At 41.3% G+C, this 23,377-nt stretch overlaps 3 protein-coding genes across 5 annotated transcripts; 2 read left to right on the top strand and 1 right to left on the bottom strand.

The window, feature by feature from the left end:
- Positions 1 to 2,401: 2,401 nt before the first annotated feature.
- Positions 2,402 to 3,353, bottom strand: LOC125565531. The gene is made up of 2 exons (XM_048728393.1): positions 3,217 to 3,353; positions 2,402 to 3,040 (listed from the first exon to the last, which is right to left on the bottom strand). Exons 1-2 carry the CDS (start codon positions 3,299 to 3,301, stop codon positions 2,772 to 2,774), a joined length of 354 nt encoding a protein of 117 aa, XP_048584350.1. The 5' UTR covers positions 3,302 to 3,353; the 3' UTR covers positions 2,402 to 2,771.
- A 1,075-nt stretch (positions 3,354 to 4,428) lies between these two features.
- On the top strand, positions 4,429 to 5,838 carry LOC125563043 (homeobox protein ceh-62-like). Its single transcript, XM_048727718.1, has 3 exons — positions 4,429 to 4,516; positions 4,777 to 4,976; positions 5,198 to 5,838. The coding sequence occupies exons 1-3, from the start codon at positions 4,429 to 4,431 to the stop codon at positions 5,708 to 5,710; spliced, it is 801 nt and encodes a 266-aa protein (XP_048583675.1). The 3' UTR covers positions 5,711 to 5,838.
- A 4,518-nt stretch (positions 5,839 to 10,356) lies between these two features.
- On the top strand, positions 10,357 to 20,789 carry LOC116612535. Of its 3 annotated transcripts, none has more exons than XM_032373317.2 (4): positions 10,357 to 10,529; positions 18,760 to 18,886; positions 19,467 to 19,931; positions 20,313 to 20,789. In XM_032373317.2, the coding sequence occupies exons 2-4, from the start codon at positions 18,797 to 18,799 to the stop codon at positions 20,409 to 20,411; spliced, it is 654 nt and encodes a 217-aa protein (XP_032229208.2). In that variant the 5' UTR covers positions 10,357 to 10,529; positions 18,760 to 18,796; the 3' UTR covers positions 20,412 to 20,789. The 3 variants fall into 3 exon arrangements, with proteins under 3 accessions (XP_032229208.2, XP_032229207.2, XP_032229206.2); XM_032373316.2 differs by lacking the exon at positions 10,357 to 10,529 and adding an exon at positions 12,902 to 13,168; XM_032373315.2 differs by lacking the exon at positions 10,357 to 10,529 and adding an exon at positions 16,419 to 16,684.
- The last annotated feature ends 2,588 nt before the right edge of the window (positions 20,790 to 23,377 follow it).

The raw sequence follows: 23,377 nt of genomic DNA, 5'->3' as shown, positions 1-23,377 counted from the left end.
CCGGATCTCAATATTGACCTTCTATCACCTTTTCACCTTCCATTTTGAATACTAAGTATGCACCTGCTAGTCAGAGGCTAGTCATACAGGTCATGCGCAGTGTTACTTACTCCAAAACCAGTTTAGCGTTAACTCAAGATAAACATCTAATTTCCAGATATGTCCAACAAGCCAAACATATTCCTCAGCCTCTTTATTCTATAGTATTTTATATGATTATTGTTTCTAGTCAATTAACGCGCTTTAGTAATCATCATTTCTAAAATTGTACCTTTTCCTTAGATCAACATCAGTTTGCAATTATTGCATCACCTTCGTTAGAGCAGTCAAACCAGTTTTTGCCAAATTGTTAATTAGTCAGTATAAATAGGAGTTCACTGTAAAACATATTGCACTTGTAATAACGACAGCTTGCTGTGGAGGCTATCGAGTAAGTTCTGTTGGCTTTGGAAGACAATCCCTAGTCGAGGAAGAGGTCTAGTAAGGATTCCCTTCTATCAGCCTCGCCTTCTGAGAATCGTCTGACCGTTACCTCCTAGAACGAGCTTGAATACCTCCCTGCTTCCTAAAATGAGCTTGTCCTTACAATAAACGCTACTGTGAACCAGCAACCAGCCGTCGTATTGTGACCTCCCGCATGCACTTTGCCTAGTTAACCCCCTGACAACACTTTATTTTGTTAAAACCCAAAACCTTGATCTCACAAAATTGTAAACATTGTAACTCAAATAGGATAGTTATCCATCAATAGAAATTGTAATCGAACTTAATTCTCTCTTGTACAATCCTGCATCCGATAGAAAATTCCTAATAAAATCGTAATAATCTCCCGACTGAGAGAGTTCGTTTGTGTTGTTGGTATGACCATGCTCCCTGTGAGAGAGTTCGTTTGTGTTGTTGGAATGACTATGCTCTCTGTGAGAGAGATTATTTGTGTTGTTGGTAGGACTATGCTCTCTGAGAGATAGTTCGTTTGTGTTGTCGGTATAACTTTGCTTTATTTGCTTCTCGGGCGCGCCAATGGAGGGTAGTGTCTCGTTGTTCACCTCTGCACCATGTGATAGACCATCTCTCCTATTAATGTAATCAACCTTTGCATTTTGTTGAGGAGTCGTCGAGAGTGTATCGGCCTTTCGTGTCTCCTTGCTCTTGGCCTGTAATAGTTCATTTGTACTAACGTACCTCAATTCTGGGTGTGTTCGCAGAAAAGAGAGAGAAGCAACAGAGGGCGGCGTGTTTTCCTCTCTCGCCTCGACACCTGGCGCTGGATCCCAAACCACAAAGTCTCGCGCTTCTGGCTCTGAGAAATGCCTCAAAGGCACAGTGTTAGAGTAGTTAAACCTTGACGAGTCCTCCTCTAAGCCCTGGCCAGACGGTGATGAGTCGTAGAGAGGGCTAAAGTGGCTCGGGTTTAGTTGTAGAATAATCAAGTGAAGAGTCGTAGTCCACTTGCGCGCTATCATTTCTTTGCGATGGAATTCTCTTGTAGCAGTCATTCCAAGATTCCGCTTGTGTAACTCGTTTACGCTTCTGTTGAACGCTACCTGATAATTCGTCCCAGTTCCCCTCTATCTTTTTAAACCTGTTTCGGCGGTTTATGAACCATTGCTGAGAGGAGAACAAACAGAAAAATAAAACAACACGGAAAAAAGTTTACGCTATTCGATTTGTTTCTCCTTATCAATGACAATAGTATGACTACAACATGGCTACAGACATTGTGTACAAATTAAAGGACTGTCCTGTTTTATGTTTAGTTCTGTTATCTCCTACCGTGATTCGCTTCTCGGTGGTTTGTAGTTCTGATGCCAGCATTCGCACGCGAGCCTTGTTTGGTCTACACGTTTCTTCGTACACTTGGAGCAAGCGAGTGAGTTTCTCTCCGTTAAACTGCAATCGCGCTGGGGCCAACCCTTGCGCTCGTCTTACGGCCTCGCCGAGCAAAGACACGTCGTATGAAGTGTTGCAAACTGGCCTGTACCCTGGTCGTGGAAAGGGTTTATAAAGATACTGCAAAGATAAGTCTTTTGAAGGGGGAAGGGTTGCAAAACGACCTGTGTTCTGAGGTCGAGAAAAGGGCTTATACTCAATAATTTGAAAGCGGGAATTGAAAGCTAACGCATGAAAAAAAATCATCTTACCAATAAACCAATCGGAGCCATCGTGGTACGGTAGTTTGTTGTAAGAAGCATGATCTAACTGCGAGTTTGAAGTGCTTCTATCGATATAACGTCTCTCTTGTAGTATCTCCATCGCTAAGCACGACAAATGTAACGCAGAGATCGCGGCCGGATTTATCGAGGACTCTAAATAAACATCTTTTGGATTGGGAATGGCGGCATACTTCGCATTCCTCAGGGGAAAATATCGTGCGCGCGCATGGAATACGGACGCTCATTCTAAAGTCTCACGTGCTTTATTCATATTTGTGTTGTTACATGGTTGGATGAGGGAACAGGTTGCTTGTTATCCTTATATAAAAAAGTGTTAACCTAAATATCTTTAATTGCTACGTGCATTATGCGTGTCACAAGTGAAGGTAGGAGAATTTTATTCGTGCGCTTTATACTCTGCCACGTTATCTATTCTCATAAAGCTGAGTCTATGTGGATGCGCTTCTGCCTAAAGAAATCACTCCAACAGCAGCTACAAAGAACAACAAATTTGCCGTTAGCAGCCAGAGAAACACTACAAAACTGCTCGGTGCACACGGTTATATCAAGCAGTTTTATCGACAGGCCTCTAAGCATCGTCATATTTCTATTCCATCCTTACGCCGCTCCCTTCAAGCACAAATCATTAATCAAAGTTCCACTTATGGAGACAAAGTTTTGCTCGGGTTGGTCAAGTGGAGGCTTCTCTATCACTTCTGTGGCTACGTCATCACCGGAGTCACCATCAACGTCATCACTGACGTCATGAGCGTACACGGGCTTTTGCTGGAGTTGTTTGACATATAAATTGAAGCGCGTCCTGCTGGTCTGCGGTATCGCCATGCTGTCGCTGAGCACTTTTTGGTGACTATCAATCATGGAAATGCCTAAAAACAATGATAAATCATCTTAGATCGTATTTCATAATACCATTTTTAAGGCATATATACACGTGTAAAAGAAGCAGCATCAACCTAAATTTATTGTGAGATAGCGTTTTCCAAAGCCTTGGCACTTAATGGGAAACCACAAACACTGTTATACCGCGTGAGGTGGTACATACCGTAGTATTCGTTGATGGCAGAAATTGAGCTTTTACCAAAGTCGAGTCGTCTTCTTGACGTGTGTCTAGCTTGCGCTGAGCTCATGATGGACGAATGTCTTGTTTTCTGATGATATGTTCTTAAAGTGGAGGCGGTGATTGATTTTTAGAATCTGGTATTCATAAGGTTGTAAAAGAAGCCAAGCGCTAAACAATAGAACACACGAAAGTGATGCGAGTTGAATAGAACAAAACTCTTCACCGCCGCTGCTCACGAAAAAGTGCGAAAAATATTTTTCCTATTGTTCCATTGAAATTCACGCGACTTTTGTTTGACTCTTAGTGTCGTGCTATCTTGTGCTTCCAGACGTGACTCGATGCTGGGTGTATGAAGTTTTATCCCTTTTTCACGAAAAAATATAAATTATTGTAAGATAATGTTTCCAATTTGCGTTTGGTAAATATAAAATGTTTTCTAACATAATATTATTTGTAACAAAAGATTCTGTACCATAAAATCATTAAACCCTACAGAAATCACAACTGTTGCACATGATACACAAAATGTTTATTATACAAGGAAGAAAGTAGGAGAAGTTTTAGACATTTATTGGCTCAGAGCAGGAGTAAGCTAGAGTGATTTCTTAAGCATGCGTAGCTGATACGCAAACGGAGTGAGACAAAAACTGCGGATTTTATCGTTGCGTACTCGCGTATGCGTGTGAGAAAAAAACGCCTATAGATCCGATAAGGAATAGGAGTGATACATATTTCTTTATATTACTTTCAATATTAATGCTTTCTATGTCAGATCAGAATCAGCGAGTATAGTAACTTGTAATAAAACCCGTTGATTTGCTGCTCTCTGCTGCTACAAGACAGACACGCGAAAGATAGGCTTGTTTACTGCATTTTGCCATATCAAATTAACTACTAAAACATGTATCCTTGGTTCAATGTTTCTATGAAATTCCTGGGTAGAAAAGCTATTCAACTCGGTTTATGTGCTATTGTTGTCATTTGTGTTGACGCGAGAACAATAGTCGTGGATTTAGCTCCTCCCACTAAGAGCGCATAAATACCCGGGCATGTGATCAACACTAAATCATAATCCAATCAGTGCAATACCAACTAGATACATCAGAAACACCGTGTTATTAATCAACTTTGAGACAGAAGCAGTTCAGCCTTTATCAACTTCTGCAAACTTGGAGACCCCCTGTTACGCTGAGAATGGGTTCCTACACACGCTGGTCACGTGTCAAGCGTCGCCTGTGTTTCGTGGACGCCCCTAGTGCATCTCGGGCCAGCAAGCGATATGGTGAGTAGTGCACGTGTTTTTTGTCACGACGGATATAATGGAGGATATATTTTGTGTTAAAACCCATCTTAACAAAGATTGGCTGCCCCTTCCCTTCTTTTTATACTTTTTTCAAACGTATTTGACTATTCTAAATCGAAGAAACAACTTGAGCCAAATATGAATGTTAACGCTTAACACCCATGGTTACACTTAAAAGGAGAAAGACCATGCTATCATATAAACTGATGATATTTCATTTGTATTTTATTTGTGTCCAGACTTCGTTCCGCTGGTTGAGCTAGAGCAACCCTTCACCTCTCCCCCACACACCACTCCTACATCAGTGCGCGCTAGAAAGTTCTTCTCGGCTGCCGACAAGAGCCGCCTGCTACAGGAATACGAGAGTAACATTCACCCGAATAAAGAGCAGCGTACACGACTCGCGCAAGAGCTACAGACAAAAGAGAAGCGAATCCGGGTAAGGTTCATATAAATCTGCCAGAAGTCAGAGCTTATGCGAAACATGTGGAGCAGTACATTCTTTTAGAAGTGTAGTTTTTTTTTTAAATTTGATAGGAAACCGTCTCTCGGGATTACTGAACTCTTGAATGTTATGCGTAAATTTTTGACTGTTCAGGAATTGTTTGTCGCAGTGATGACTAGCTATAGCTAATTTCGCGTTTACTGTTGCTATTCTAGACTTGGTTTGCTAACAAGAGAGCCAGGGATCGTCGAAACAGGAACAAACTCTTCATTACGATGCTGCGCGATATTCGGAAAGCCGACGAGCGACAGCGGTGGGCTCACAAACGCGCTCTCAGGGAATCTCTCGACCAATCAGCAACTGCCACGTCACTGTACCAGCCATTCGGGACATCTCTGAACCAATCCTTAGCTGCCACGTCGCTCGAGGCATCTCTCAGCCAATCAGTAACAGCCACACCCCTCTACCAGCCCTTGACTCAGTCCCTCCCGTCCAACAATCTGCACCAGTCTCATCACGAAGACAGCTTTCTTGATCAGCAATTTGCTGATCAGTCACCATGGCAACCGACCCCTGAAAGCTGTATCGAGTATACGCAGCCTTTTCCTGTTGAAAGCTTCAAGACGACTGGTTCCCATGGCAACAACATGTCTGTAGATTATAGCTGGCTGATCTCTATGGTAACACCGGGATGTTACGATATCTCTCCAAGTGCTGGATGTCACTAAAACTGCACGAAAATATGATTATAATTATATAGTTATTCACATCATGTATATATAGCCCCTATTCAAGATATCATCATTTCAATTGTATTAGTAGATTTCAAAATAAAATAAAACATGCAATGTCAAAAGGTCTCCCATTCCCATTATGCCAACAACCGCTTACAAGAGTGGATTGCGTTGAACTCTGGGTAAAATCTCTTATCATAAACTGAATTGTTTGTCGTGACCATGTATAGTATCGGGTAAAAATGAATGATACGAATGTCGGGGGACGAGCGTAAATCTAGAGAATTCATGCTTAACGTGCGGTGCTGCGGACACCAGACCTGTAATAATGGGAGTCACATGACCTGTCCATGCTTAACGTGCGGTGCTGCGGGCATTAGACCTGTAATAATGGAAGTCACATGACCTGTCTATGCTTAACGTGCGGTGCTGCGGGCACCAGACCTGTAATAATGGAAGTCACATGACCTGTCCATGCTTAACGTGCGGGCTGCGGGCATTAGACCTGTAATAATGGAAGTCACATGACCTGTCCATGCTTAACGTGCGGGCTGCGGGCATTAGACCTGTAATAATGGAAGTCACATGACCTGTCCATGCTTAACGTGCGGTGCTGCGGGCATTATACCTGTAATAATGGAAGTCACATGACCTGTCCATGCTTAGCGTGCGGTGCTGCGGCCAATAGACCTGTAATAATGGAAGTCACATGACCTGTCCATGCTTAACGTGCGGTGCTGCGGGCATTAGACCTGTAATAATGGAAGTCACATGACCTGTCCATGCTTAACGTGCGGTGCTGCGGACACCAGACCTGTAATAATGGGAGTCACATGACTTGTCCATGCTTAACGTGCGGTGCTGCGGACACCAGACCTGTAATAATGGAAGTCACATGACCTGTCCATGCTTAGCGTGCGGTGCTGCGGCCAATAGACCTGTAATAATGGGAGTCACATGACCTGTCCATGCTTAACGTGCGGTGCTGCGGGCACCAGACCTGTAATAATGGGAGTCACATGACCTGTCCATGCTTAGCGTGCGGTGCTGCGGCCAATAGACCTGTAATAATGGGAGTCACATGACCTGTCCATGCTTAACGTGCGGTGCTGCGGGCATTAAACCTGTAATAATGGAAGTCACATGACCTGTCCATGCTTAGCGTGCGGTGCTGCGGCCAATAGACCTGTAATAATGGGAGTCACATGACCTGTCCATGCTTAACGTGCGGTGCTGCGGACACCAGACCTGTAATAATGGGAGTCACATGACCTGTCCATGCTTAACGTGCGGTGCTGCGGGCATTAGACCTGTAATAATGGAAGTCACATGACCTGTCCATGCTTAGCGTGCGGTGCTGCGGGCACCAGACCTGTAATAATGGAAGTCACATGACCTGTCCATGCTTAACGTGCGGTGCTGCGGGCACCAGACCTGTAATAATGGAAGTCACATGACCTGTCCATGCTTAACGTGCGGTGCTGCGGACACCAGACCTGTAATAATGGAAGTCACATGACCTGTCCATGCTTAACGTGCGGTGCTGCGGGCATTAGACCTGTAATAATGGAAGTCACATGACCTGTCCATGCTTAACGTGCGGTGCTGCGGGCATTAGACCTGTAATAATGGAAGTCACATGACCTGTCCATGCTTAACGTGCGGTGCTGCGGGCATTAGACCTGTAATAATGGAAGTCACATGACCTGTCCATGCTTAACGTGCGGTGCTGCGGACACCAGACCTGTAATAATGGAAGTCACATGACCTGTCCATGCTTAACGTGCGGTGCTGCGGACACCAGACCTTTGGTTAACTCTTTGATCATCCGCGCGCTTTGATTGGTTCGCTATGTCGGAATAATGGTCTATTTTTTCACTGATTATCGAAAACTTGCTTTTTACGCCCAAACTTATAGAGCTTCACGTCAAAATAGTATGTTAACTTACAATAAATCTAAATCATAAAGTATTTATGGAATATCGGTTTCAAACTCCCTGTGTTTGACGATTTCCTGCCAAATGATTTGACGCGCGCGAAATTTTCACATTTGCTGGAAATTTATGGGAGAATAAAAGCAGCAAATCCTTTGTCTCTTTATAAAAAGGAAACAACAAATCACTTAAAGTTTTTTCCTTCATAACCTATCCATATTCAAGTTTCGTTTAGTGAGCTTATTTTATCGCCTGTGGAGGATTCAAAACGAATGAAACATTCCAACGATCAAATTCGGTAAGAAACAGTGGATCAAATTAATACTCTAGTCTAAAAAGTAATGGTGGTCAAAATCGAGAAATGTCTTCAATGGAGGTTCTGTATTTTGTGATGGTTAAAAACATTGGTTGGAAGTCAAAATCGATTTTTATCATTTGTCGGAGCTAACAAAACCTTGAAAAAAGGACACTAACATATTGAATGTTTGAAGCCTCGCCTACGGTATGTAAGGTTAACAAAGTTGTAAATCTAGCATAATGGTAATAAAAACAGCAACATGTCTTGTTCAGTCTCCTCTCGGAGAATACCGGTGAATAGTCTATTACCTTCGGCGAATAAACACGAAAAAGAGTTTATAGTAGTGTACATTCGTTACTTTCTGGGTATGATGGCACGAGATACTAGTTCAGTTAACTAGACTTCTTTTTCGGAGAACGCAAATAGCTTTTGACGGGAAATAGCGGAATCTTCCTTCCAGGTATACCCGATACCTGGGCCAAAATCTCAACTCAAAACCAAACGTGTAGACTTTGTCACCCATTGCCATTAGCAATTGATATTTAGGAGACTGAATGCATCGATTTATTAGAAAGTAACTTGGTTTAGGGACTCGTCCATTACTGAAGCCCACGGGCACTCAAGCACACTCAGTTGATTTTTGTTTGTCTTTGGCACGAAAAAAGTCCAGAGCGGTCATTTCCCAAAATAGACCTCAATTTATTTCACGATGCGTCACAGAGAGCTATGCGTGGCGTAACCGTATAAGACAGGGCTAGAATTATGGTTATTGCTTGAGGTGTCTTTGTTGTGCAGTTTGCTAGATAGCGGTGTTCGGGCCGCTCCATCTTCAGCTTAGCCGTAAATATTTAAACTGCCATATTCTACTTTTATCCTGAATTCGGAGGTCGATCCTCGGCCAGCCACCCCATATGCTTTTTATATTTTTGTTTGTTTTGCTTGCGGCCGAAAAGACGATCAGTTTTTAAGTCAAATGACGATAAGATTCTGAGTCAAGTCACTAGGCGGACAAATGACGACGGAGATTCTCTCCTGCAGATGGGCGCTAATTGGAGTCCCGTGGCTCTTAATTCGAAAAAGTAGACATATTGCATGTCCCGTGCGCGCTTAACCGCGCCCATATCATATAGGCTACCCCCCCCCCCCCCACACACACACACACACTGGTTGATCTCCGCTAACTACAATTAATATTGTGAATTTCTCTTTATCGGTGCATGGTAAACTTTATCAACTAAGTAATACTTTTTTTGTTCTCTTAGGATATAAAAGGCAACCAAATGGGGGACATTCCAATGACGCGAATGCAACACTTTTTTCTCTACTTGTGATATTCTAGAAGAAGGACATTTCAAAGCGTGAGTGCAACACCCATTCTTTTCTCTGTATATGATTTCTAGGAGGGGCACAAGTTTGGCGGTATTCGATACCCACACTCACTCCAAATCTTTTCTCTTCTTATATGAACAAGTGTACGAAGATAAGTTGACCATTAAAGGGGCACACGTTTAGAAAAGCTATATCTTGTTATGTAAACTCTGGTTAGAAGTTCATTGTATTGTATTGTGTTTTGCTCATCGTAAGAATGATCCATGAATCGCTGGTATGTCGCACAAAGTTTGATATGTGAAGCGTTCCATCCAACCACAGAGGTCAAGCCACAGACTGATAACTTGAGCCCTTATCACAAGTTTACACCAACAAACCGCTTCACACTGTCCTTGTCCGTTCATAACGTGCGATGGTGAAATTTGTACTGGTCTTCTTTAACCCATCTTTAGCATACCGCGCTTTTCATGGGTAATGATATTACGCATCAGGCTTTGATGAAAACATAAAGACTTGTCTATAAGATAAGATGGATTCGCTTGACCTGATTCGTAAAAACGCAAACAAAACGACAATTAACATAGCAAAAATGGGACTTAAAATACACAAATAGGACAAACTAAACAGCATAAAAAGGTACTATGTTCATAAAGTGTGTGTTGCCTATTTATTGCGCTTTAAAGATAGCCTTTTTCAACTATCGCCACATGACACTACCATTACAGACACCGCGATAGATACACCTCCGCCTACGCGTAGGGCTCGCTTTATGGCGTCGCCGTACGAGAAAGTTCTTCTCCTTAAGGTAGCGTAGTTATGTCTTAATATCACATGAATACCGGAGATCGGAAAGACTTAGTGAACGGAGAGTAATCAGGAAATCGCTATTTCGATTAAGTGGCATCTAATAGAGGAACATCGCGAATTCCAAACATCTTCAGCTTGTCTGCGTTGGACGGCTTGTCAGTATGAACACGCGTCCTTTTCGCGACTATCGATGGACGCGTCCACCACACCTCGGTATGACACTCGTATGGACGCAAATAGACCGCGGAAACACGCAGAGAATGATGAGAACGCCGCGCCATTAGCGAGGACTCGAGAATTCTTAAAAAGGAGAACCGGAATTTGGTCCAATGATAAATAGGGATCGCGTGAATAGTGTAATTAATAGTAAACTGTGACGACGAAGACAACAGACGAGGTATTGAACAGAAAAAGGACGAGATTGCACGGCACACTACACAACCAAGTAAGTTAAACAGAACCGCATTTTGTAGCAAATCAGTGGTTTTCAAGTAAGGTAAACAACATATTGGGGGATGTTACACAGAAGACACGTGGAACAATATCTTATTTGTTATCGTATGTTTTTATAGAGAGATATATTCTTTTTTGTAACCCGTATTTTAAGAAGCATATAGAATTAATATATTTCGTAATAATTCTAATTAATTTTTCACATTTCGCATGTTTCAGAACCAATTAGCCGAACTATGATAGGAGATTATTACATGAAAAATGAATGATATGAGAATATATTTCGATGATAAGCTTTGTTAGACGAAGAAATATGCAATGTGTCTATTACTAGACAACGAAGCTAATCGCGAGATACTCAAGCCATACGTCTGGTCCCACTTGAGAACGTAAAGATGATATTCGCTGATATGTTCGTTCCGCCGTAATCGACGGTCAAACACACTGTTATAATAACAATAAGCCTGTTAGCGTATAAGTGTGCAGTCGAAAGACGATATAGCTGTTCTTTTTACGCCTTTTAAGCCTAGACACTCATGGAGCTGTGCTAGAGGCCATCAGGGAAACACATCGCGCGGACATCGCGTCCATAAGACGGAGTGCGACATCTAAGCGTGGTGCGTCTTTCTGTTAGCATGTATAACAATGTGTTCACAGCTAATCATTCCACACTCATCGCCTTGATTGTCATTATGACCCTCTTATCGGTTGCTTTCAACGCTAGCCAGAAATAACGCACACAGCCCAGTGCCGCTCGTAAACAACACAAAATGAGGGCGCTTCTACAACACAGCGCAACTCGGCAAATAGTACAACGTGCTCGGTGTGTGTATGTGAGGGGAGAGGGGAGGGGGATCCCAAGCCATTTGGGGGGAAATCAGTACCCCCAAAAAACTTAACTGGGTTTTCGCGTCCTTACTGAAAGCATTAAAAACAGAGGCTAGAGAAATGATATTCTGTAATGCTCCGCTATTTATTAGATTCAAAGATTTGCATCCACAAGCAAATCATATGCTCTTTTCATGGCACTAGCATGGAATCTCAAAGTTAACACGTTTCTTTCTGATGAAGATGCGAATAAGGCAGAATAAACATATTGGACTTGTACAGTTATGCCTTAAGCCACTGGGAAGCATTTATCATCTTTATGGTTTTGTATTACACAATGCAGCTTTGTTGTTTTGTGATGCCATTTTTTCTATCATTACACTTCCAGGGGAGCGGCTAAAACCTGTAGTCTGGTTTCTCTAGTGTGAAATTTCTTCTTTTTATTCAAAGGTTTGCTAAATAACCCTTGACTTTGCGAAAATGTTTACCTAGTCACTAAGACAATAAGGCGATCGCACAGAAGGTATAACTTTTTTTAAGGGCCTCTTCCGATCAGTTCCCACGCGCCCACAGCGAACCTCACAAAAGTTGACTATCGTGGTCAACGTAATATGATAGACTATCAATATGGATTATTGATATGGTTCGTCATAAGATAGACTATCGATTGCTAAATATAACAAGAGGCTTCCGAGATGAGCTTTTTATAATCAAAATTTGTCTGTCAGTTAACCGCAAATGCGCAAGATAGCGTATGATGAGCCGGCGATCCAGGACCACGCACGGATGACATAGAATTTACCGAAATATTCTATCGCCTCCGGCTAAATCCCGCAAATACCAGTCATCCATTTTCAAAACAGCCGCACACAAACCTTTTTTTAAATCCCATTTATATGTTCTTTATCTATTGTAGTATTTCCTTTTAAACAAATAAGTCCTTTTGCGTAAAGTAAGATGTGCTACTGGTTCTACGGTATGACCTTGGTGAGGAGGCGGGGACTAAGTACTTGCGTCAGTAACTTCTATGTCCAATTAACGTTTCCGGAAGAAAGAAATAACTGTTTTTAAATGCGTTACTTGAGCCTATTTAAACCATAACAGGAGCACAATTAATTCAAAAGTTATTCGGTCCGTGCATTTCTACTACAAGGGCTGTCTCAAATTGGCTTTTATTAACCGGTTCTTTTAAGCTTTTTTTTCTAAGGCAAAAAAAGGTAAGGAGAGAAGACGTAGCTACTTTGGTTAGATAACACAACCAATTGGTATCAGTTCTTTATTCAATACTCCAGCGTTCTCGTGAGTTCAATAACGTGAGAGGTAGATCAGAGCTTAACCATGAGACCAACTATCTCCTTTTAATTTGTGTACATATCACTTCAAAGTGTCGCTCGATGCCGGGATAATAGCGCTATGGGTTTAAGTTATCCCTTTTTGAGGTCGATTAGTGTTCTCGTTCCATTAAGTATCCCATCTGCGAGACTGTCTGAGGATGCTGAGAGTGCCAATCACTGTCGCGCACCGCGCGCATCTCCATTCTGAGTGAAGCGCGGCTCACGGGAGCGCCGTGTCCGAGGAGCGAGCTTTAAATATCACTCTATTATTAGAATCAGGTTCACTCCAGCGTGTCATACGGGGGATACATGTCATACCTATGCGCGCTCCTGGGATTCAGATGCGTAGCTTAAGACCTAAGAGAGAGGCTATTTCCATTTATCCTCGCGCCCGTGTTCACTAGTAAGTCACCAGCGCCTCGGTTGTTGGGGATGAGATTGTACTGAAGAAGTTTATGTCTTGTAAGAGGTATGTTCACGAATTTTAACTCATTTTGACCATTTATAAGTATAATAGAAAGCATAGATTATCTAATAGCGATGTTAGGGTAACTGTCGTGTGATGCGCGTAGCATGTGGCAGTTATCCAAGCGTGAGTCTTTATTTATGCATAATTATATTATAGGATACAACGTGTTACAATAAGATAACGAGGCAAAGATTGACCCATTTTGGTACATTCGTAGTCTTTAATTTCGTAGATTTTTGATTTGGGTTTTCGTGTGTAGCATTCCAAATATACGTGCAGGACTTTTAAATAAATCCTCTACCAAAGGCCTTGTTTACATAGCAGGCATACCAGGACAGGCGTGCTGGCTGATAAAACCTTACCCTCGCTAAGATCACGGTTCGCCTAGCCTTGGAACTCTCCTTGTAGTAACTCATTACAGACACCTCAGAGATACTACCCGTATTTTCTTATAAATCTAAGAACCGTGAAACTTAGGTAGTACATGGAATTGAATGCCCCAGGCGAGAACCTGACACGTTTTTTTCCTAATCCACGTGAAGACGCATTAATAGGCTCAAAGCGTAATATTCACGAGAAATGCTTCTAGTTAGCAGACTCTCCCATAGCCTTTGACTCGGGGATACAACAAACCCACGCACTTAATAAATTTCCCAAGAGCAACAAGAGCTACCTTAGCCATATAACAGGTCTATATTTGTATTGAAATTAATGCTTATAGTAAAAAGGGATATCCTTTATACAATATTTGGTGTTTTTTACCAAGGGAGCATGACTTCATGAATTCACGCACTCGTGTTCTGACTGATACGCAAACGCAACGCAAGATATAATTTTCCAATTCTCACTGGAACGCACGAGCAAGTGCAAGGAATGTAACTTCTTCATTTGCCTGCGTTTGGCCAATTTCACTTGCATTTGTGCTTGTGTTTTCACCAAGTTTTATGGGATAAGGTTGTCAGCTCGAATAAACCACATTAAGGAGCATTACGTTAAGAAGCGATACGCACAATGCAGATTTAAGGGGAGGGGAACGGGGGTGAGAAATTTATATCACTTTACTTGTCTAGTGTGAGGTGGACAACATTCGTTCAATAAATACCATATAAGGTAATTTTGAAGGACCATATAAGGTACTTTTGGAAGTTCATGTATAACGCAAATAATTCTATAGCGCAGCGACGAGAGCTTACGTAATGAAAAAAAAAACTGAAAATAAAAAATTGGGAGGGCAGGTCGTAGGCAAATATGCATTTGCACCTATTTCAAAAATACGTTCTCAGCGTAAAAGGCTGATGGTAATTACTAAATGACAGTTCTGGTATCGAAAATACCATGGGCCATATTTTTTGTAATGCCGGACATATAGATGGTGATGTGTTTATTTATTATCTTCATTCTTACAAAAGATTTTTCCCATTGAGTGCTTGGTATTTAAACTACCATTTGTCATTCGCCATTGACACTGAGAACCTTTATCGAAATAGGTGCACCTTATTGCTCCTGTACATTTAAAAACATAACTCCGAAAAAACACAAAGAAGAGCTTTTTAAGTGTTCTTAGACCGCGCTTGGACTGGCATGAAACACTGGATCCTTCGTGCACGTAAGCCGTAAGCCATACAAACACCTGTTGGGTATGACAAGACGAACTTAATAAAAACGAACTTATTGGTACAAGTAACACCGGCCACACACCAGGCCTCACGTGATCTGGTCACATGATCAACACCTGATGTGGTTCGAATGCGCTTCGTACAACAAATACGACATTTTCGTAATTGCAACAGATTTTTAAAAATACGTTCCAGTATCGTGCGTGTCTTTATTGACTTAACCATAAATGCACTCACATATAAGTGAAATTATATATTTCTTACTTTCATTCCGGGCCAGATCCTGAATAATACGCTTTTTGCGTGCTCTGCAGACATTGTGTGGAACTTCTATCAAAATCCCTATTGAACACATGAGAGGAACTTGAAATTAATAATGCATACTTAAAGAAAAATCCAACATCTAACAATTCTCTGTTTTACGAAATACAAAAGCCTTCTAAAGAAGACAATGTATGTTTTTTCTCATTGTATTTCGATGTCTACGCAGGGTGGGTGGGTGGGGGAACACATTGACTCCCATATTGGAGAAAAATTGATTGCTAGATTGTTAGTGCACCAGTTTTCAAACTTTGCAGTGTTATGGGTTTTTCTTCCATGTAAAGAGGGCGGGCGTTCTTTTGACGGTAATTTGCTTGTCCTCGTGCGACACACTGTTCGTCTAGTTTCGTATATACGTCCATATTGTACGTATACCAAAATATACGAGCACCTTTTCAATTTTCGATTATTAAAAAACTCAACTTTAAGCCGAATAATGTGAAATCAAACAAGAACTCATCAATCATTTCATAAAAAATCTTATTTGTTTCTAGACAGAACTGGGTGCTTACGAAGCAAGTGGTTTCATTTACCTTTCTTACCGGAAATTAAAGTTTTTTGGAAATGAATGTGTTTCCCTGTGTGTAGTGGCTTTCACGAGTCATTGTCACTTCATTAACGTCAATTGATATAGTTTGTCTTCTCTCCATTATTTCTAGCGTTTTTTATTTACTTTTATGTATTGTCGCTACGAATTAAAAGCACACAAACTCATCAGAAAGAACTACTTTCCAAACATCCTGTGTTAAGCCTTGACGGATAGCTCCATTGAAAAGGAGATTTCACTTTATTTTCGTGTTAATAATACGAAAACATTTTATGGCCTTTTATGCCAAATACATACGATTCACATCATGCCTAGGTACATCTGTGTATCGCTAGATTAGCACACACTTGTTCGCTATCATAACCCACACATTTTTTAACCCTCGAAACTCGCAACTCGAAGCGGATGGCAGACTTTGACAAGAAAAGTCTCAAACAGGAACTTGCGAAAGCATTTAAGCTGGTACAAGATGGTTTCGCTCCTTTGACCTAAATTGGATTCGCGGGTGAACGCGTAATCTGTTTGTGTAATGATGCCACGGTAGGGGAATTCCATGGATTCCCGATTGACATTCTAGGGTGGGCGGGAATCGTCGCCAACTCTCGCAAGCACGCACCAATTACTAAAATTTCAATAAACACAACACACAAATATTCCATAGAAACATTCATGATCGTGCCATTAGGCTAATATACGCACCCTAAGATGATTCTATTAGCCCATTTCGTTACGCAAGGGTGTTCTTTTCTTACTTGAGAGCGTGTTTAGAATAGTGCTGCCGGTTATAATCAACACCCCGATGATCGTCTACTAGCAGGGGTCCTATATTTTCTGTTTATAGTGTTCCTTGGGTGGGATTAACGAGTCTTTAAACGCGGCACAGTTATTAATGGAACTTTAAGCCGATGACGTCAGCCAAGCGGGCCATATATACCGCTTAGATAGACGGCGCAAGGTAGATCTGAACTCAACAAGCCCGTGGCTACGATATTACCCTGAGTAGTTCAGCGAGTGCACAGTTTTCATTCATAGGTAAGGATCTATTTTGATGTGATTTAGAACTGCTTTGCGATAAATTGCAATTTTTTCTCGTCGAATGACGAATGTTTCCTTGTAACAGTTGAGTCTTTTAGCGTTTTATTCCATTTTTTCGGTATTTTTATGAATCAATAATTTTTTTTTTAATTTTGAATACGTTTGTATAAAAGGCGTAGCGACCGGACGCAAGCTGCTCACCTGTGGCTCCTGCTGCTGGATGCCTGCTCCGCTCGGTCATGACACACATCATATAGCCAATATCTTAATTATCAAGAATTCCTTTTTTTTCGCAAGCGAGCCGTATTCTCATCTACATTATGCGTCTTTTAAATCAAAAGTTTTGCCCTTGAATGAATAACTAGGTGCGTCACGTTAGTAGGGCGTTTTGAAATGAGCAGAAGCGCAGGACGCGTTTCCACAGTTTCACAGAGAGCGTTATTAACGTTTGTGATATGTTTCAAACAAATAAAACGAATGAAGATTTTTGACAGACAAGAAAGCTGTTAAAACAACTCTTTAAGATTTCCGTCGTGAAGGAATAGTGCATTATCTGTTGAGAATTGGGAGAAGATTGAATTATACAGACTATACAATGACATTGACATTTCAGCAATTCTAAAAATCCGGTGAAAATAGACACAATTGATTGAAGAGAAGTGTTTATGTGAACATGATAGGAATATTTGTCGCGCTAGTTTTTTCTTTCGTCTATCGTCGTCATCATTAAGTGTAACGCGTACTATCCCTTGTGCGTCTAGCATGGCTTAAACGCGAGCAATCCGCCAATAATCTGATATATAGTAGCGCGCACTCGGCACGGACTTGAAAGATGCGAAGAAAAATGGGAGGACTTCGCTTAGTGAAAATACATCCGCGAAGTGGTTTGTGAGGGTGGTTTTATTCTACAACTCTACAAACAGTTAGTCGGAAAGTTATTTTTGTAGTTCTATATAACACAGAGCGGGTAGCTTCCTAAAAATATAAAAAGAACGTGCCAGCAAGTAACATGTGATAACGGCACGCGCCGTAGATCGCCAACTTCAGCTTGCTCTTATAGATAACACACTTGTCCATCGCATTCCTCGCAAATCTCATACATACTAGATTTTCATGCCTTATATAGCACTGGGTCTAGCGCTCAAAAGGACGAAAATGCTTTGAGTGATTAGAAATTGGTTAGGCTAGACAGACCTATGGAAATAGACCTACAGAAATATTGTCAATAAAAAAATAACTAAGAATCGATTTTTTTTCTTGTCTGTCGTGCCAGACATTTCTCACGCTCTCTTTTCTGCTTTTGTTGCTTGAAGGGCATCGATTGTGGGTACTGTAATTTGGCATTATTTTATTATCAAGGAAATTAACACTCGGAAGACTGTAAACCGCCCGCGACGCTCATCAAATAATAGTCCACCACACGGATGTTAATTGAGCCATCCTAAACACTTATCAACTTCCATATCAAACTCTCTTTATCTTGACTAGTGGGGATGATTTTTGTTGTTCAATTGCTTCCGCTTTTTGTGGGAGCTGATAAGGGGTGGATCGTGTGCTTGATGGTCGCCGCTATGTTTATTGAGTGTGCGACGAACACAAAGTATTGTGCTGGCTATGGTTGCTTGATGAGGGTTGATCCCATTTCTCCCAAACACCATTTCAATGTCTACGCCAATATGATAATTCGCTATGACGAGCTATGTGTACACTGCAGTGTGTATAATGAAAGAATATAGAGATGAATAGGGGCAGATTAATGTTATTAAAACATCTGCAAGTTAAACGACCTTTTATTAATACATCATTGTACCATTAGGTGCAAATAAGAAAAACAAGAAAATAACTAATGGAGTTGTTTCCCTTTTCCAAACGCATTTATCAATGGTTTAGAAATAGGAAAAAGAGCGCTTACCATTTAAACGTTTGGCGTAACTTTAGCTTGTCTTTGGGAGCTTACCTAATCAAGACCCTTTTTGTATGACTTTTTTTTTGTCAGCGAGCTATCCTCGTGCCCGTGCTTATGCTCGTCAGTTTATCCCAGTCTCTTTGCTAAATGTCTTATCCTGTTGCAGGATCATTTAATCTGAACGTACTTATATAGCGACACTGATGGCGAACGTACTGCTTGTGTGCGCGCTGTTTGTACTAGTGGTGAACGCGCAACCGGTGGATAAAACAACACAAGATCTTCAAAGAGACGTGAGTAGTTTATACCGTAAGGGCTAGGGTTAGAAAACTGATGCTAGGGTAAGAACCAAGAAAACCCTCCAAGTAAACTTTAGTGATTTCTATCGTGAAGGGATAGTACGTGCATAAATACTAGTTCTAGGATCGTGTATAATTAGCGCACTTCGGCGACAAGGGACAAAGAAAATCCTCCAACTAGACAAGAGAGTTTTTTTATCGTGAGGGTTAGGGATGGAAGACTAGTGCCAGGGTTAGAGGACCAAAAAAACCGTGAAAAAGTTAGCGAGTGGTAGTAGTACTACCGGGGAGCGTAAAGTTTTTCTCATCTGAGTAAGGATTAGGGGGAGGCATCCTAGCATTGTTTAGTTGACGGTGGTCCTTGTTCGACAATAAACGAAGGGTAAAACATATGAAATTTTGCCAAGTGGAATTTACGAGATTTGTGTGACCAGCTCGATTGTTTTACCCGGTACCGGACATGGCAATCTTTGCTAGGGTCGACGTTAGTTAAGAACGGTTTCAAATGTAATCGTTCTAAGCTTCTGTGATAACGTATTCCATTCATTCAAAGTTTCGTATCATTCCACCGCAGAGCTCATCGAACGCCAGACGAACAGTGGCTGAGTACATACGGGAGCTGTTACAGTTATCAAACGAACAGGGTTACGAGAAGATAAGACCATCTATACGAGATGAATTAACCGAGAAAGCGCGGGAGAATGAGGCATTCAACAAATTCATCAGCTCCTTGATTAAGGACAAACAACAAAGTGAGGAAGAATCACAGCAAAGTGACGCGCGGACGCCACAGGGTGATGTCCTCGCTGACATCAGGAGGGGGATGAGTGATTCGGAGCAGAAGCGAGGAAGGTGTCGGCCCGGAATCTGGTACTGTCCCAAGCGCGATGCAGAGAGATTACAGGAGAAGAGACGGCTGTCCGCGCAAAAGTCAGCGGCACCGCGTCGCTGTCGCCCTGGTCTGTGGTACTGCCCCCAGGACGAGGGTGAGGAGACCAAAAGATCATCTGTTCGACTACAGAGACTTGATAATGCACAGGTATTTTATTGCTTAAATGCTTTTGTATGATTAAGTGGGTAAGAATTAAGAACATGTATTCGAAAGTGGAAGATATGACTGTGATACAACGGCGCAAGAAAGAGAGGGTTGGGGGCTTAGGAGTGCCTAGGGAGGGTAGCGAAGGAAGAAGGTTTTTTGGGAGAATAGTATGGGGTATAGGAAGAATAATATAATGTGTGGGAAGAATAGTATAAGGTTGTAGAAAGAATTATAGTATAAAGCGTAGGATGAATAAAAGATGGTTTATAAAGTAGAGAGTATGGAGGGTAGAGAGAATAATATGGATGTACGAAGAATAGTACAAGTAGTAGAATCGATTAACTGCTTCTACCATAATATCGTCCTTTCATTTTCCATCAGTCAACCGACAAAGAGAGCGATCTCAGGAAACTAGCGCTGACGAAAATTGACGGTGATGACGATTGGTTCACGAAGATGATGGAAACAACCCGAAGATAAGACGATAAGGGCGCGAGGAGACTCCAAATGAAATGCTATATTTTTAGTAGGGTGATGTTCTAGTCACCTCAAAAAGAAGAAAGATATGTCAGTAGAAAGAGCGTAAAGAATGTATGTAAAGACGATATCGTTTGGTAAAAGGAACAAGTGAAATGTGGGTGTATATGTGCATGACTGAATGTCAAACATAATTATTCAAAATATCATTTATTTATAATACCTGGGAACCAGAGATTTGTCATAAAGTTAAACCTCCCTTCTGGTTCCTGGTAGTACAAGCATGTGACAACAGGCCCGCCCGCAAGTGTTTTGCGTGACAAGAGAAACTGTAAAAAAGAGATCAATCATAACAATTAAAGCGTTGGTTCCCAGACATGACCGATTTGTGGTATGGAGTGTATTCGTTTAATTAGAGGGGAATATTATAGAGGGAAATTTTGGAAAGAGAGTCGAAACTCAAGGGAGATTGCTTTCAGTCAGATATGAGCTGAACTGAGTTGAATATGAGTTTAATAGATTGAGCTTATATAGATAGCATTCCGGCTAACAACTTTTATATGTTTTCCTAGAAGGGCGGAAAAATTGTTTTAAATATATAAACCTTAAAATCAATATTCATCTTCTTCTAGAATGGATATGCTTACGTATACCTTTTACAGTTATAATGTTCACAAGGTTTTCGTTGTGAGAACCAATCATAACACGGAGGGGCCGACTCCGCCATCGGTGAGACGGGTAGTGCAACTAATAAATCTATAATCATACTACTTCGCCTATTATCAAGCGCTACCAGCCACCTACATCATCTTTTGTATTTATTTACAAGTGGTTATTAAAAATAGCCAAGATGGGAATCGACATTGCGCGCGGGTAATACCATAGTGTCCCTCTCTTATCATATGCTCTCTTTCTTCTCATGTGTATTAAACAAACTCAATTGATAGATAGATACGTTTAATTCACCCTTTTGCAGTGGAAACTGAATTACAGGGAGTGCGCAATTACATTGATGACTATACAGTAAGACAATTAGCATATTTAACAGTCACAAAATTTGACATTCTGTTAGTATTACATTACATTGAATGAGCGATCAGATCTTAATTCATAAGGGTGTAAAATAAGCGATTTTCTGCAATTTTTTAGGTTAGATTGCGGATTTTGGTCATCTAAAGACTTAATAAACTATGTGCAGAAGTCAATACAAATTATCACAACAGCTTTTACAGCCGATGGAAGTGTATGCTTTCTCACACTTTTCAAGGATAAAAATATGTGGGTGACGACACAGACCCTTAAAAAATTCCGACTTAGGAGAGACTTTAGAAAGAAAACGAATAATGAAACGAAATATTCAACTTTCCAATATCAATCAATGGCTGTCGTTTATAGTCTAAAAAAGCCTTGGGCGAGCGCGCGGGAGACCTGTGATATTCTAAAACGTTAGGGACTAGGCTTCATTTCCAAGATGGCTGCCAGCAAAATCGTAGTAATGCACCAGTCCGGCTCCTAGAATCCCGGGATTTAATACCTGTAAAACGGTGGGGGGGGCATCAACAAGCTGGGAAAGGGGGCGGGGTATTAACGCTTTACGTCTGTCTGATGACTCATTTCAATGACCACTTCCGGTGGAATGGCGCACGCTGATTGGCTGTTGAGCGGTCTGGATCCTGCTGTAACGATCGCGGTCGTTACAAAAACTTTTCCGGACAAACGAATCAACCACAAAAAGGTTGTGTTTTCTACACTGTAATAGCAATTTGTTGCCTCTTTTCTGCAACGATGAGTTTCAATGTTCATATTCAGACAGTGAGTTTTACTACGAGAAGCTTACTATCTTAACTTTGTTTACCTTTACAGTTGCTTCTGACAGTTTCGCTGATGTTCGTGAAGATTTTGTTCGCAATGACCTTCAGTAAAATCCAGTTCGTATTTCCACACAATGCTTCTAATCATCCACAAATGCATAGCTTCTAATTAAGACAACCTTTGAATTTTTACCAACAATTTTGTGAAATAATTTATAGTCCCAATTGATCGTCGCTTTCCACTCGAATTGATCGTAGAGATGTTTTCTTTCACTTGAATTCTCCACAGACAGTAAGATATATTGCCTAAAATACTTCTCTTGAATGAAGATATATTATGCAGGAAAATTTCTTGAGTGATTTGTCTTTATTCCCCGTATAAAGAGACGATTTGCTATCTTTTTTTATCGCAAATCAAATTTCAGCAAACTTGAAATTGTCGCGCGCGTTGCAATCATTATGGCGGGAAATTGTCATAACACAGGGAGTTTGAAGACGATTTTCCCTAAAGACAACTAATCAAAATGAAATAACATAAAAGAAATGATGTTTTCATGTGAAGGTCGGTAAAATCGGCGTAAAAAGCAATTTTCGATTTCATTTTACAAATCGACTCGTTATTTCGAGCTTGTAAATCCAGAAAGGGTTCCTTCTTTTACTTTAGCAGCATAAGTTTTCCTTCTCGCACAAATATTTAAAAAAGCCATAAAATAAATAACTTATTAACCTCGCTTGCTCGGTCCGTACTGAGAAGTCTCAGACCGCGGGCTTTTTGTACAGACCCCGCGGTCTGAGACTTCTCAGTTCGGACATCGCGCTCGGTTAATTACTAATTTCGGTCATCGTGTCGATTTGGGTTTCCTGTGGAACAAACCGCCGCCATCTCGGAAACGAAATCTCACGTCCCCTCCCCTCATCGTCAATTAGTAGTCTATGCGTTGCCTTTCCAGCTTAGATTTGGACGGACTCTGTGGAAACCAAGATTTGGTCTACCTTTGGCAGTCCGCGATTCACCGGGATTTTTCGCACTTGCCTTGTGTTTCCGATAATTGTTGAAAGCTCCTTCTTCGATTTATACCGACTACTTTGCGAACCTCTGTTGGGACACAGCGTATGAGCAGCCCACCCTGGTCGAAGTCCATAGTGAAGACCACGCCC

The sequence above is a fragment of the Nematostella vectensis genome, chromosome 1 (assembly GCF_932526225.1).
Source record: "Nematostella vectensis chromosome 1, jaNemVect1.1, whole genome shotgun sequence".
In the NCBI taxonomy this organism is placed as follows: Eukaryota; Metazoa; Cnidaria; class Anthozoa; order Actiniaria; family Edwardsiidae; genus Nematostella; species Nematostella vectensis.
The sequence above is the reverse complement of the archived record's forward strand: the minus strand, read 5'-3'. Positions and strand labels throughout refer to the sequence as shown.

Excerpts from the sequence above, each read along its gene's own strand:
- LOC125565531 (XM_048728393.1), bottom strand. The coding sequence starts at position 3,301 with ATGAGCTCAGCGCAAGCTAGACACACGTCAAGAAGACGACTCGACTTT. Across the intron at positions 3,041-3,216 it reads TGCCATCAACGAATACTACG|GCATTTCCATGATTGATAGT; the intron begins GTATGTACCACC and ends CATTGTTTTTAG.
- LOC116612535 (XM_032373317.2), top strand. The coding sequence starts at position 18,797 with ATGGCGAACGTACTGCTTGTGTGCGCGCTGTTTGTACTAGTGGTGAAC. Across the intron at positions 18,887-19,466 it reads CACAAGATCTTCAAAGAGAC|AGCTCATCGAACGCCAGACG; the intron begins GTGAGTAGTTTA and ends ATTCCACCGCAG. Across the intron at positions 19,932-20,312 it reads AGAGACTTGATAATGCACAG|TCAACCGACAAAGAGAGCGA; the intron begins GTATTTTATTGC and ends ATTTTCCATCAG.
- LOC125563043 (XM_048727718.1), top strand. The coding sequence starts at position 4,429 with ATGGGTTCCTACACACGCTGGTCACGTGTCAAGCGTCGCCTGTGTTTC. Across the intron at positions 4,517-4,776 it reads TCGGGCCAGCAAGCGATATG|ACTTCGTTCCGCTGGTTGAG; the intron begins GTGAGTAGTGCA and ends ATTTGTGTCCAG. Across the intron at positions 4,977-5,197 it reads CAAAAGAGAAGCGAATCCGG|ACTTGGTTTGCTAACAAGAG; the intron begins GTAAGGTTCATA and ends TTGCTATTCTAG.